At 47.7% G+C, this 12763-nt stretch overlaps 2 protein-coding genes across 2 annotated transcripts in view; one reads left to right on the forward strand and one right to left on the reverse strand.

Annotated features, from left to right (window-relative positions):
• Hnrnpm (heterogeneous nuclear ribonucleoprotein M) overlaps positions 1-1854 on the forward strand; it is a 38718-nt gene extending 36864 nt beyond the window's left edge. The window contains exon 17 of the mRNA XM_051178785.1: positions 1431-1854. Coding sequence (XP_051034742.1) covers positions 1431-1594 — 164 coding nt within the window. The 3' untranslated portion in view covers positions 1595-1854. The remainder of the gene's footprint in view (positions 1-1430) is intronic.
• Positions 1855-2464: 610 nt separating this feature from the next.
• Pram1 (PML-RARA regulated adaptor molecule 1) lies at positions 2465-10031 on the reverse strand. Its single transcript, XM_051178786.1, has 10 exons — positions 9910-10031; positions 6168-7662; positions 6019-6082; positions 5869-5945; positions 3413-3470; positions 3209-3314; positions 2921-3083; positions 2805-2838; positions 2692-2726; positions 2465-2610 (listed from the first exon to the last, which is right to left on the reverse strand). The coding sequence occupies exons 1-10, from the start codon at positions 9910-9912 to the stop codon at positions 2573-2575; spliced, it is 2073 nt and encodes a 690-aa protein (XP_051034743.1). The 5' UTR covers positions 9913-10031; the 3' UTR covers positions 2465-2572.
• Positions 10032-12763: the final 2732 nt, after the last annotated feature.

Consider the following 12763-nt stretch of genomic DNA (forward strand, 5'->3'; position numbering starts at 1 on the left):
TTCTTAGTGCTTTCCCCTGGTTCTTTAGGGCAAGCTGTAGAGTCAAAACCACCTTCTTGCCTGGTTCTTTGATTCTCTGTTGCAAATTTCATGCCAGTCACTATTGTAATTAGATATTCCAAAAACTCAGATTGGAGCATGCCATTCTCCCCACCTCTGAGAAAATGCAAACTCAAAAGCTTCTAGAAACTTGGTTCCATCTCCCTATTTACTGCCCTTGAACCTGTAACATTCTCTGCTTTTCCTTTCCCTTCTCTTTTTCTCTTTTTTCCTTCTCCTTTTCTCGTTTTCTTTTTGAGATAGGATCCAGCTAGCCCCATTTTGCTACAAATTCATTGTGTAACCAAGGATGACCTTGAAATCTTGGCGGGGGGGGGGGGGTGTTTTTGTTTTGTTTTTTTGAGATTGGGTCTCTTAGAGCTCAGACTGGCCCTTAAACTCACTATTATATACCTGAAAATAACCTTGAAGTTTTAGTCCTGCTTCTAACTCCTGAATGCTGGGATTATAGGGGTATGTAACCAAACCTGGTTTGTATAAGTGCTGGGGTTCAAACCCAGGGTTTCGTGTATGCTGGGCAAGCACTGTATCCACTGAGCTGTATCCTCAGTGACCATGAACTCTTGATTTTCATACCTTCACCTCCCAAGGGCTGGGTTTACATTACAGGTGAGCCACCTTTCCATTATCCTTTCTGTGGTTCTTCCTTTAGTTCTGTTTTGTCATTCCCTTCTTTTGAGCCTGGGTCTTGCCATGTAGCTCCAGTGTGGTCTAGAACTCAGATGTGTACCATTGTGCCCTGCTCTGGCAGGAGTGTTTATTCTGATTGCTACTTAATATCTTTCAGAATTTTATTATGAGAAGCCATTGGAGTGTCATCTCTCCCCAAGCCATTAGTAGCACAAGAATTATGGGACCTAACACCACTGATGTGTCTTTGGCTCTTACTCTGTTATAGACCCTTTTCTTTTGTACTTGGCACATACCTGTATACTTAATAACCTGGATACTTAATAGGTTTATGAATTGATATATGTAAGCTGCTCACTGCATATTGGTTGTGACCTTGTGACCAGATGGTGGTATTCAACAATCAAGCCTCTAGAATTGTAATTTAAAGTTGGCTCCACATAGTCTCCTCTCTGTGTAACTTGCTGAAGCATAAAGGCAAACACTTGAAGCTGCTTGGCAGGTTTTTCACAGGGTAAGCTGTTGTCCTGCTTGGAGAACAATGGCAATATAGTGGAGGGGGCTGTAGTTCTGGCACCATATGTGGTATTCTAAGCATTCACTTCATATGCAAGGGCCTCTCTCCTTTTTGACTCTGTCACCGAAATCCAACAGGTGATCTGGACTGAGTGGAGCCCAGACTGAGGCTGAGCTCTGGGTTTGCCTGATGCGTGTGGTCTCTTCTTCCCTCCCTGTGCCAGGCCATGTGCTGTACGCCGACATCAAGATGGAGAACGGAAAGTCCAAGGGGTGCGGTGTGGTTAAATTTGAGTCTCCAGAGGTGGCTGAGAGAGCCTGCCGGATGATGAATGGCATGAAGCTGAGTGGCCGAGAGATTGATGTTCGAATCGATAGAAATGCTTAAGCAGTTGCCTTTTTTAAACATCAATACCAGACCTCTGAATTTGTATTTTTTCTTGTTAACCATTTTAATTTGTTGGCTGGATGTATAAAGATGTTTAAAAAATTCAGTTGCTTTTTGGGGTAATTTGAATTAATTTTTTTAATAAGTGGGGTTCCATTTGATTGTTTGCATTGAGATTGCAATGTGCGCAATTTTTTTTGTAGTTGTGGCATCTTGTTGACATCAAATATGACTTTGATAATAAATACCAGTTCCTGAAAGTGGCTTGCTTTTTTTGTGTGTATGTTGTAGAGATGGCCATCTGAGGTATGTGGAGCTGGGCCAACTTACACTTCCTCCTTCCTCAGAGCTGTGACCTCCAGGGATCTTATCCATTATGGCTTGTCTGTGGGCCCCAGTGTTTGGAGAGCAGACCCTGGTTATAATAGGAACACTGTAGTATATATCCTAGGTTTCATCTTCCCAGGGGTGATAATAGCAATCCTGAAAGTCATCCTGTGGCTATATTCTATGAGTCCCAGACACTGAGCAAAGCTTACTTCATTTGGCTTTTCTTGTTTAAGCCCACTGAGAATATCATTTTTTGGGACACAACTTCATACTAATGTCCTATTAGGCAGGAGTCCTACCAGTAAGGGTCGTTATAGACTCACTTGGCAACACAAATGCTTGCAGGCTACAAGGTGTTTTGGGATACAGCTCCTGGTCACCCAGGGTGTATGGGGGTGCATCCTCAGTAGTTCCTTTTCTATTGAGCAGACAACTGAGTTTTCTTTTCACTTTGGTACCTAGCATGTGTCTGTTCTGTTGTGTGTTCCAATCAGGAAGGGAGAGGAAAAGACAAGAAGCAAGGTTGTTTTTAAAGGGGTCTTTATGTGGGCATGTGCACTTGGGCGTCTGTTTGCCAGGCTAGGATCCAGGGCTCCTGAGAGAACAGTAACTGGGCTGGTGGGCCTGGAACCCACCTCCCTGTCTGCCTTACTGTCCCTGAGGAAATGGTTGAGTGTCCAGAGGATCTGCAAAGAAGGATGAATTCAAGTGATCTTATGCCACAGAGGCATGATAACAAGCACCTCTATGGGAGTCACTGTACATACCCCAGAAGCTGACATCATCATATACTTCCGTTTCCCTAGCAAAGAGCACAGTATAGTCAGTAGGGGGTCAACCCTGGTGTTCCCCATACCACCCAGGCAGGACCAGCACTTACAAGGGTAATAGTGCAGTTCTGGGTACATAGCCATCTACAGGGGAGAATAGATAGAGTGGATTCTCAGCCCTAGCACACCTCACTCTTTTCCCTAGATGTGTGCCAAACACACTTACACTTGCCCTTGGGGTCCCGGCACAGCATCTCATCCTTGTTAGTAAACTCAATCACCTCCAGGATTTCTCCACGCCGAATGCCCAGGTGCTTACCACCTCCACGCCGGGTCTTGGCATTGGGGTCAATCATCATCTTTGTGTGAATCACGATCTCACCTTCAAACTTGGGGAACATCATATTAAAACTTTCTATTTCTGCTGTTAACCGTGATTTCTTCCTCAATATGGAAGTCCTGGACCCTGGGTACCAGTATTTCCCAGGACTCATTCTTTGTTCCACGTTCTTACCTTGAACTTCTTTCTAAACTCTCTCTCAGCTTTCTCTGCTTTCCTGATCTGTTTCAGCAGCTTGGGGTCTGTGGGTGGCGGCTGCTGGGGGTGACTGGCATTCTTCCTGGAAGACCCAGACATTGGGGTATTATTTATGAGTAAGAACTCTTATCAGTCCCAGAGCTCAGCCCAGCCCCATAACACCCAGACTGCCCCATGTACCTGAGTTCTGTGTCCTGCTGAGGCCATCTGGTGGCTTGCTGGGTAGACTGCACTTCATCTGAGGGCATTGGACAGAGTCAGGACAAGGGCTTGATGGGTGAACCTGCTCTGAAGGTCCTTGGACCTTCCCTGAATCTCAACCACTTTTCTCCTGTACCTTTCTCTCAGCATTCATCAGTTCTTGGGAGTAAGGTTCAGTTTGGTGAGGAAAAATAAACGATGGGAATTTGGCCAACTATCAAGGCTATCCAGCTAGTAAAATTGTAGAGATGGGATGTATTTTTTTTGTTGTTTTTGGATTTTGGTCTCACTATATAGACCAGGCTGGCCTGGAACTCAGACCTATCTATCCCTGAGTGCTGGGGTTAAAGCTGTGGTCACTGTGACCAGCCCACAAGTTGTAGTCTTTGGGAGCCATATTGCTTCTGCCTCCCAGAATATGTTGGGAGTTGTAATAAGATTTTGGATTCAGCTAAAAGTAAGCATTCCCTTACAGCATCCATAGCTTACCTGTAAGGAGGAGCAACTAGGGTGGGGCTCTTTGGTTGGTTGGTTTTTTGAAGACAGGGTTTCTGTGTGTAGCCCTGACTGTCCTGGAACTCACTCTATAGACCAAGCTGGTATTGAACTCAGATCCACCTGTCTCTGCCTCACTAGTGCTGGAATTAGAGTGGTGCACCACCACCACCTGGCCATGGTGGGGTTCTTAGCCAGAACCTTCTGCTACCAAGCTGAGTGCTGTGGTTTCCCAGAGTGTTGGCTTGTACCATTTCCCAGCAGTAGGCCAGACTTCCAGTTGTTGGCTGAGGGCGACAGCCTTTTAAATTGGAGGTTGTGTGGGCCTGGCTAAGAGGCCCCATTTTGTTAATGTCCTAAACATCACTTTGGACCAACTTTTTGATGAGCAGCTGACAGGGGTGCCTATCATACTGAGTGCTGAGCTTGGTCTCTGCACCTGCTTTTCTCATGATTTGTCTCAGCCTTGAGTGATCTCACAACTAGAAGCAAACTTGACTGTGACAATACTAGGCCCTGTGGTTCTGAGGTCATCTTGCAGCTTGTTCTGAGCAGGCCAATGATAATCTTCCTTTCCTGTTGGTCTACACATAATCCTGGAAAGACTGGACCCTACCTTCCAGGTGAGTTGCGAGTTATAAAAAAGATGTATATGTGTGGGGTGGGGAGCTGCCATGTTCCAAAGGACCCCAAGAGTAGGAGTGAGGAGCTGGTTGGTCCCAGACCACTTTAGTACTAGGAAGATGACTAAAATGCACAAAGCAGCCTTTTGAGAGGCTGTGCCCATAAGAAGGCTCACATATTACACTGAAAGGAGAAACTCAGATGGGTCTGATATTTGATCATGATCTTGAAGAATGGTGGGTAAAGATAGAGAGGTGGTTATAGTCTATTAGGTTCTAAAGGTTCTAATTCTGGCAACTGGCCAGTGCTCTAACCAGCCTCTGCATAGCTGACAACCCCATCTCCCCAAACCATAAAGCATCCCCTCAACAGAAGCACTAGGGGCTCTCTGGATGGATCAGGAGAAGCAAACAGAAGGGCTAGAGAATTTGAAGGTTTTGTACCAGAACCTCCAGCCTGGACAGTGAGCAAACACCCCAAAAGTCCCTCCTGGGAACCCCAGTAAGTAAGACAGGGAATAGCGATGGGAAGGAAAGCTCAGTTGGAATCACCACGGCTCTAGACTGGCTGGGCCTAGTCTCAGGCTCTTAAACTTCTTCATTGGTAATGGGGCAACTGTCTTGGCTGTGGCTACAGAGTCACCAAAGCTCTTTCATAGAAGCCCAGGTTATGAAGACACCAATAATCCTGGAGCCCCTCAAGAAACTGACTTAGAAGAAAGGAAAAGAACCTTCTGCTGCACTGCCTCCAGCCCACACCTCTCTCCTGATTCCAGGCATACATCTTGCTGGGATATCATCTTGGGATGGGCTGCAAGGAACCTGATAGGTGGGGATTGCTTTGGTTTTGTTTGCAGGGTCTCATCTAGTCCAGGCTGGTCTTGATTGCTGAGTAGCCATCATCCTGCCTCCTAAATACTAAGTGTTACAGCATTATAATTAACCTTGCCCAGCTTTAGAACTTGATGCATTGCCCATGATCCTGCTATGACTCCTATGCACTTGAGTGCTAGGCTACATGAACGGAACATGCCACGATCTAACTTGCTCCCTGCCTGATACACCACCTAGTCTGGGTTGCCAACTTTGATTTCTGCAGTTCTTCCATTGCTATCCAGGCCTTTTGTCACTAACTCGACAATGCTGCCTATAATAGCAAGCCTGGCTGGTTGGGTGTCTCTGGTCTTCCCCTTCATCATCTGGCCCATCTGGTCTGAGTCACTTTGTGGTCTTTTCTTAAACCTGGATCATGAGAGCATTTCTTTGCAACTAATGTTTAATGGGTGCCCAAACCAACCACCTATACCATCTACAAACCTCTGCCTCTGGGGCTGAGACTAGAGTCACCTGTGGCCTCCACAGCATCATACAGCTCATAGATCTCGTCTGGGTTCCTGCAAGGAGAGCTGAGATAAGGGTCTCCTTTAGCCTTGCACCCATGCCTGGCCCCTTTTTCCCCACACTCACTGTGAGATCTGTTGAGGTTGTTGGGCTGGGAAGTGGGTCCTAGAAAATCCAGTCTTCAGTACAGCTGTGGAGGAGAAACCATGGAAGGGAAGTGGCTCTGCCTAGATGTTTTACCTCCTCTTCTGCTGGAGCCACCTACCCTAACTCACCTGTAGCTGTGGCTGAGGCTCTCTGGAAGCTTTGGATATTGATGGGAACAGGTGGTAATGGGGGCTTAGCTGGGGGGGATCCCAGGCTGCTGGCTGAGGGCAGAGGTCGCCTCCGGGGCGGGTGCTGGATTTGGAAGTCTGATCTCCAGCCGGGTGTCCCAGGGACTCCATACCCAGGGCTGAGGGGGAACTGGGGGCTGGAGCTGGCAATGGCAGAGGGCAGAGAGCACTCGGATACTGAACCAGGAAGCTTGGGCTTTCTGGGCAGACCCTTGGGAAAGTCAAACTTGCTGTGTTGAGGCCCTAGAAACTTCCTGGGGAGCGAGCTGACCTCAGGCTCAGAGGATGTTCTAGGGAGATGACCCAGTTCTGGCTGCGAGGGTTTTTTAGAATGGACTTTGAGGTCTGGCTGCTGAGGCTTTTTGGGAACTCTGCGGACTTCGGGCTCTGAAGATGTCCTGGGAAGGTCACTTAGCTGGAGCTGTGGATGCTTCTTGGAAAATGTATTGAAGTCCGGCTGTGGGGAATGAGATGGGGGATTACATGACTCAGGTTTCCAAGGCGGTATCTGGGAAACCTCATAGGACTGCTGTGGAGACTTTGTGCCACCAATGGCCCGAGGATATGAAGCCTTCTTGAAGTTCTCACTGAATTCAGACTGCAGAGACTTCTTGGGAAAGTTGCTGACGTCAAGCTCTGGGGAGCGAGGGTAAAACTCACTGGACCCGAGCTTGGAGACGGACGTCTGAGGAATTTCACTAGGCTCTGACTGTGTCAGGGACTTACTAGAGAAACCAGCAGCCAGAGGCTGCAGTGGCTTTTTGGGAAAAGTACTGGACTCAGAAGGCAAGAGCTTCTTCCCAGGGGACTCACTGGACTCTTGCCAGAACTTCTTGGGGATTGTGATAGGTTTGAGTTCTATTGGGGGCTTGGCAGGATTGCTGAGCTCAGGCTTCCGGAGCTTCTGGTCAGGTACAGAAGGCTCCTGAGATGCCTCAAGCTGTGGAGACGTCTTGGTGAGCTCACCAAACTCATGTTTGGGAAGCTTTTTGGGGAGATTAGTGAACTCAGGCTGTGGGGCCTTGGGAAGGCTGGCAAGTTGGAACTCTGGGGGCTTCTTGGCATCTGGGAACTGGGCCTGTGAGGGCTTCTTGAGACCCTCCCGATGTAGAGGCTTCCTTGGGAGATCTTTGAGCTCGGACTGTATGGGCTTCTTGGGTAGCTCAGTGAACTCAGGCTGCAGTGACTTTCTGAGAACCTCTGACTGTGAAGGCTTCTTGGGGATGTCTGCAAATTGCAGCTGCAGGGGTTTCAAGGACACTGTACTGAGCTCAGTCTGTGATGCCTTCTTGGCCTGCTCACTTAACTCAGTCTGTGGAAACTTCTTTAGGAGTTTATTGAACTCAGGCTTTGAGGTTTTTCTGGATGGTTCTCCAGGCTCTTGCTGAGAGACCTGGAACTTAGCTTGGAGGTTTCGGAAGTCCTGGTTGCTTCCCTAGGAAGACATAGCTCATTCAGGAAGTCTTATACAAGAAGGCAGATGGAGAAACAGCTAGATACCTACAGTTGGTCATAAACACAAACCCATCACCCTTCCCTTCCCTTCGGCTCCCATTCTACCATTGCTTCCTCCCCAGCCTCAGCTGTACCTCAGCCAGCTTCTCTTTTGTGGTAAGAACTATTCCTGTCCTCAGGTTCCTGGGAGCCACACCCTTCTGACTCCTCCAACTAAGCTGTATCTAACCTCATCTCTTAACAGGACCCTAACCCTCTCTACTAGTCCATTGGCCCCACATGGTACTTCCAGCCAGTGATACCTTCCCAGCATCTTCAATCTTTGGGCCTTCTGTTCCTTGTTGGTTCCCTCTTTGTCCCCTGGCTGACCACCAGGTTCTCCCCAGTCCTTTTTGTTCCTATTTCAAAATACATCCGGAATCCAACCACTCACTCACTGTCAAGTTGGAGGAACTGTCCCCCACAGCCCAGAATACGTTGTAATGTGCTCTTCCCACATCTGCTGCCCTAGAGGAGGCCTGCTAAGTCTCCCATTCCCAGTCTCTCGTGAGTTTTCATGAGCAAACTAATATCCCTCCCTATCTCATAGCCTCTGTCCTGTCTGTAACACACTACAATGCATGGGTCTCTCCTCTTCCTCCTCCATGTCTTTATGACAATACTCCTTAAGTATTTTGAATCTGTTTCCCCTTCCCAGTTGCCCACCTTCACTACCCTGTGTAACTGTTATCTTTGTATCTCCCATCACCTATGGAATTTCTGCTGTATGTGAGGCAGGGTCTCATATACCAGGCTGGCCTCAAATTTGCTATGTAGCTAAGGATAATGAACTCCTGATCCCCCTGCCTCTATCTCCCATGTGCTGGGATTACAGGTGTGTGTCACCATGCCTAGTTTAACTAAACTATTATAATTGTATTTGGGAGGGGGCTGGAGAAATGACTCAGCAGTTTAAGAGCACAGACTGCTCTTCCCAATCACATCACCCACATGGCAGCTCACAACTGTCTGTAACTTCAAGATCTGACACCCTCACATAGACATACATGCAGGCAAGACACTGATGAGCACAAAATAATAAAAAAAGAAATTTTAAAAAATTTACTTGGGAGGCCAGAGAGATTGCTCAGTAGGCAAAGTACTTGGCATGCAAGCCTGAGTAGCTGAAGTCTATCCTCAGTACAGACCAGTGCCTGTAATCCTACCTCTGGAGAGACCTAGAGAGAAGGCCCTCAAGGGCTTATTGGCCAGCTACTGGCTAGCTAAGTCAACAAACCCCAGGTAGAGTTAGAAACCCTGTCTCAAAAAAAGAGGTAGAAAGCAATCAAGGAAGACCCAACCTTCATACAAATGTATACACATATGGGTTTCTACTTTAGGCCCTCTAACTCATCAGTGACCTCCCAGTGCCTGGCACATAGTAGGTACTCAGTGAAAGTTTTACAGAAATAGAAGTACATGCAGGACTACAAAGACAGGCATACATTGTCTAAGATGTGGGTATACACCTGCCCTGAGAACCATCATGCAGGCTCTCCACATGAGCTCATATACCATATGACATGTAAAGAACACCCCCAGTGCTCTCAAAGCTGGCCATTTGCCATAGGTTACAAATATAGGTAGATACACAAGGCAAGGTCTTTTCTGGGGGAGTCTCCCAACCTATCTCCACCTATAGTCAAGAAGATTAGAGGACTGGGGTGGGGGTAGGGGACAAAACCTTTGTGAGCCTGTCTGAGATGGAGGAATTCAGAAGCACCCCTGGAAGGAAGCAATTCTTGCCTAGAGTCAGATACCTTCTTTGAAGTCCTAGTCAATGAGATGAGGCAACAGCTCCAAATGAACACAGGGATAGATAAGGAAAGGTTAGCAGAGCACAGCTTGGATGACTGGCTGGGGTTGGGGGGCTGGGGCACCAGGTACATGACCCACTTAAACACCACACAGGAAGCCTCTGCTTTCATCACAGATGCTGATCTGGGTTGAGGGGATATTCTAGGTAGCCCAATCTGCGCATCTTGCAGTCACAGATCCAAGAGCTCAAGCTATGCATTGGCTGTTCTCTGCCTTTGCCTGCACTGTTTCATTCCCAAGACTGTTCCCAGCTTTATTCTGCCTACCAGGCTACCCATGGGGGCATATTTACCAGTTCCCCAGTTCTTGCTTGTGCCCCTTGTTTCCTGGCCAGAATGGACTTCCACTGGGGGGTTGGGGATTCACTCACCATAACTCCAGGGGGTGATGGGCCACAGGGAGTGGGTTCTGAGCTTACTTAGGCTGCTGCTTGAAGGAAGTATCTGTGGTTTCTGTTCCACAGGCTGACACACCAAGTAGGGGCTGTCAGGGTGGGGAGGGCAGAGGAGGAAGGAGGCGGAGATGGCCTGTCTGTCACCCCCCCCCCCTTGAGTTCCTGCCTGCCTACTATTGTCCCCAAGCTCAGGTCAATAGGCCTAAACACAGTTACTAGCTGTCACTAGCCTCTTGATTCCCTATTGTTCCCTTTACTCTTTAACAGTGCGAGCTCTTGATGGGCTTTATCTCCAAAGAAGCAGGCCAAGCCCAAACTCAGAACAACCACAGGAACTGAAAACCTGAGTGGGGATGTTAAGGTTTGCTCTAGGGCTTAGGAAATCTCTGTAAAGAGTTAGAGTTAGGATATGGCTGGTGCAATGGTGAGGACATATCTGGCCTCCTGTGTGTTGCTTCATCTACCTTCCTTGTTTCAACATACATACTCTCAACAGGACTTACTTCCCTGTTGAGGTAACAAATGCCCCCCACTAGCCCAGCTTTAGATGACCACCCAAAGCATAAGGCTCAATTGGGATAGCAGATTTGGGGGGGGTATTAAAGACTTGCCACAGAGGTGAGGGAATATCATTGTCCCTGGGAAGGCATGGGTTTTTTAAAGGACACTTCAAGTTCCCAGTGGTTAAAGCAAGTAGAGAGGAGAGAAATCTGAAAACTGGGTTGCAGGAAACTCCTAAAAGAGGCCAAGGTAGATACAGGTAAAAGAGACCCCTGAAGGCAGGATTCAGTCCACAGGAACAAAACACTCAACAGATGACAGAGATGATTCTCAGTTTGGAAACAGAATAGAATCTCTTGAGCTGTTAACAGAAGAATCTCTCAGAGATTCTGACTTCACCGGTCTGGGGTGTGGTCTGAGCAGGAGGATTATTTGGACTGTGGCAGGGTGGTTCCAGTGCATGGGTGAGTATGTGTTGACATCTTTGGAGTCACCCTGACACACAAAGCACAAGTTCTAAGCCCCTGGAGTAGTGATGCATTCTTGTAATCCCAGCAGAGATAGAGGGTTCACTACAAATCCAAAGCTAGCCTAATAAACCCAATGAGTTCCTGGCAAGCCAAAGCTACATAGACCCTGATTCAGAAAATTAAAGAAACTGAACCCCAAAAGTGTATGTCCCATCCAGGTGCAGTGACACACATCTGTAATTCTAGTACTTTGAAGACTGAGGGCAAGAGGATCTTAAGTGCATGGCCAGGCTTAGGTTACAAAGTGGGGATCTTGTCAGCAGGGCATTGTGACTTTTATCCCAGCACTTGGGAGGGCAGAGGCAGACAGATATCTGTAAGCCCAAGGCCAGCCTGGTCTATATAACAAATTCCAGGGCAGCCAGAGCGACATAATAAGACTCAAAAAATAAAAACAAGTTGAGACCCTGTTGAAGCAAAATAGCATAAATAAATCTGAGGTTTTAACTCTGTTGGTAGAGCACTTGTATAGCATGCACAAAGCCTTGGGTTTGGTTTTCAGAACCACAAAAAACAGCACTTGGGGGCACATGCCTTTAATCCTAGCACTTGAGAGGCAGAGGCAGATGTATCAAGGCCAGCCTGGTCTACAAAGTGAATTCCAGGACAGACAGAGCCACATAGACCCTGTCTCAAAAAACAAAACACACACACACACAAAAACAAAACAAAACAAAACAAAAAAAACACAACACTTGGGAGGTAAGATAGGAGGATCAGAAAGCCCATCCTGGTTTATATACTGAGCACCAGTTCAGCAAGAGACAGATATATAGTAAAACCCAGTCTTAAAAATGACAAGTCTGCCATTGGGTGGTGTTCTCTTGGGAATGAACCAGGTGAGGTTTTATGAGCTTATTTAAACAGAATGCTCAGGCAGGGAGACAGCCTCCTCTCAAAATTCTGAGGCCTCTGAATTTCCATATTGGGTCATAATTCCCAGAGATTGATCAGCTTTTACAGGAGTCCAAGGTGGACAGGGAAAACCAAGTCTGGGTTTGTGAGTTTCCAGAATCATAGTGAGTGGAGTCAGAAGCAAGAATAAGAAGCCACACCTATAATCCCAGCTTCTAGGAAGGGTGAGGCAGGTGGATCACAAGTTCAATTCAGGTCTGGTAATTGAGTGAAGACCCAGACTCACAACAGAAAACAATGGGCCAGCGAGATTGCTGGGGGTCATGGTGGTAAAGACACTATAGAAACTGGTTGACCCAAGTTTGATTCCTGAAACACACATTAGGTGGTGGTGGTGGGGAACCAGCTTCACAACTGTCACTCTCATACATTGGCTGAAGAGCATACCGTAGGCAATCAAGGCCAGCATAAGCTAAAGGCCTAAAGGACAGGTGGGGGATCCTCAGGCTGACCACTGTAGAGCCTGGGGGGACTGGGCAGGTGCATGTGCAGGGTGGTCTGTAAGCTCCCACCATGGCCGCTGGAGGCCTCCCCACTCTGTGATTTGCATGACAATGACCAGGTGTCTCTAACTGAGCTATGGAGCCAGAAACCAAAGAAATGATCGCGATGTGCCTGGAGCAGTCAGGAGTTGTTTGAAGGAGGGAGTGCAGTCCAGGTTGCTGATATCTGGTATCTGGGGCCACAGCATGCTCTACAGCTCTCCACCCAATCAGGGTAAAGATAAGCAATTTGGTATCTCTCAGGAGACAAAACTGTTGGTGGACAATTGCCTAGCGGTGACCTGGCACCTTGCACTGCAGACAAGTCTCCAGGAGTTGTTCAGTCTGTTCAAGTCAACCTCCGGCTCTGAGCAGCTGCTCAGGCGCGTGTCCATGGGCCGC

The sequence above is a fragment of the Phodopus roborovskii genome, unplaced genomic scaffold, assembly GCF_943737965.1.
Source record: "Phodopus roborovskii unplaced genomic scaffold, PHOROB, whole genome shotgun sequence".
Lineage (NCBI taxonomy): Eukaryota > Metazoa > Chordata > Mammalia > Rodentia > Cricetidae > Phodopus > Phodopus roborovskii.

Bases quoted from the DNA above. Each gene is read 5' to 3' on its own strand.
- Pram1 (XM_051178786.1), bottom strand. The intron at 3,084-3,208 runs GTAAGAACGTGG...ATGTTCCCCAAG, and splicing joins AGTTTAGAAAGAAGTTCAAG to TTTGAAGGTGAGATCGTGAT. The intron at 2,727-2,804 runs GTAAGTGCTGGT...GCTCTTTGCTAG, and splicing joins AGAACTGCACTATTACCCTT to GGAAACGGAAGTATATGATG.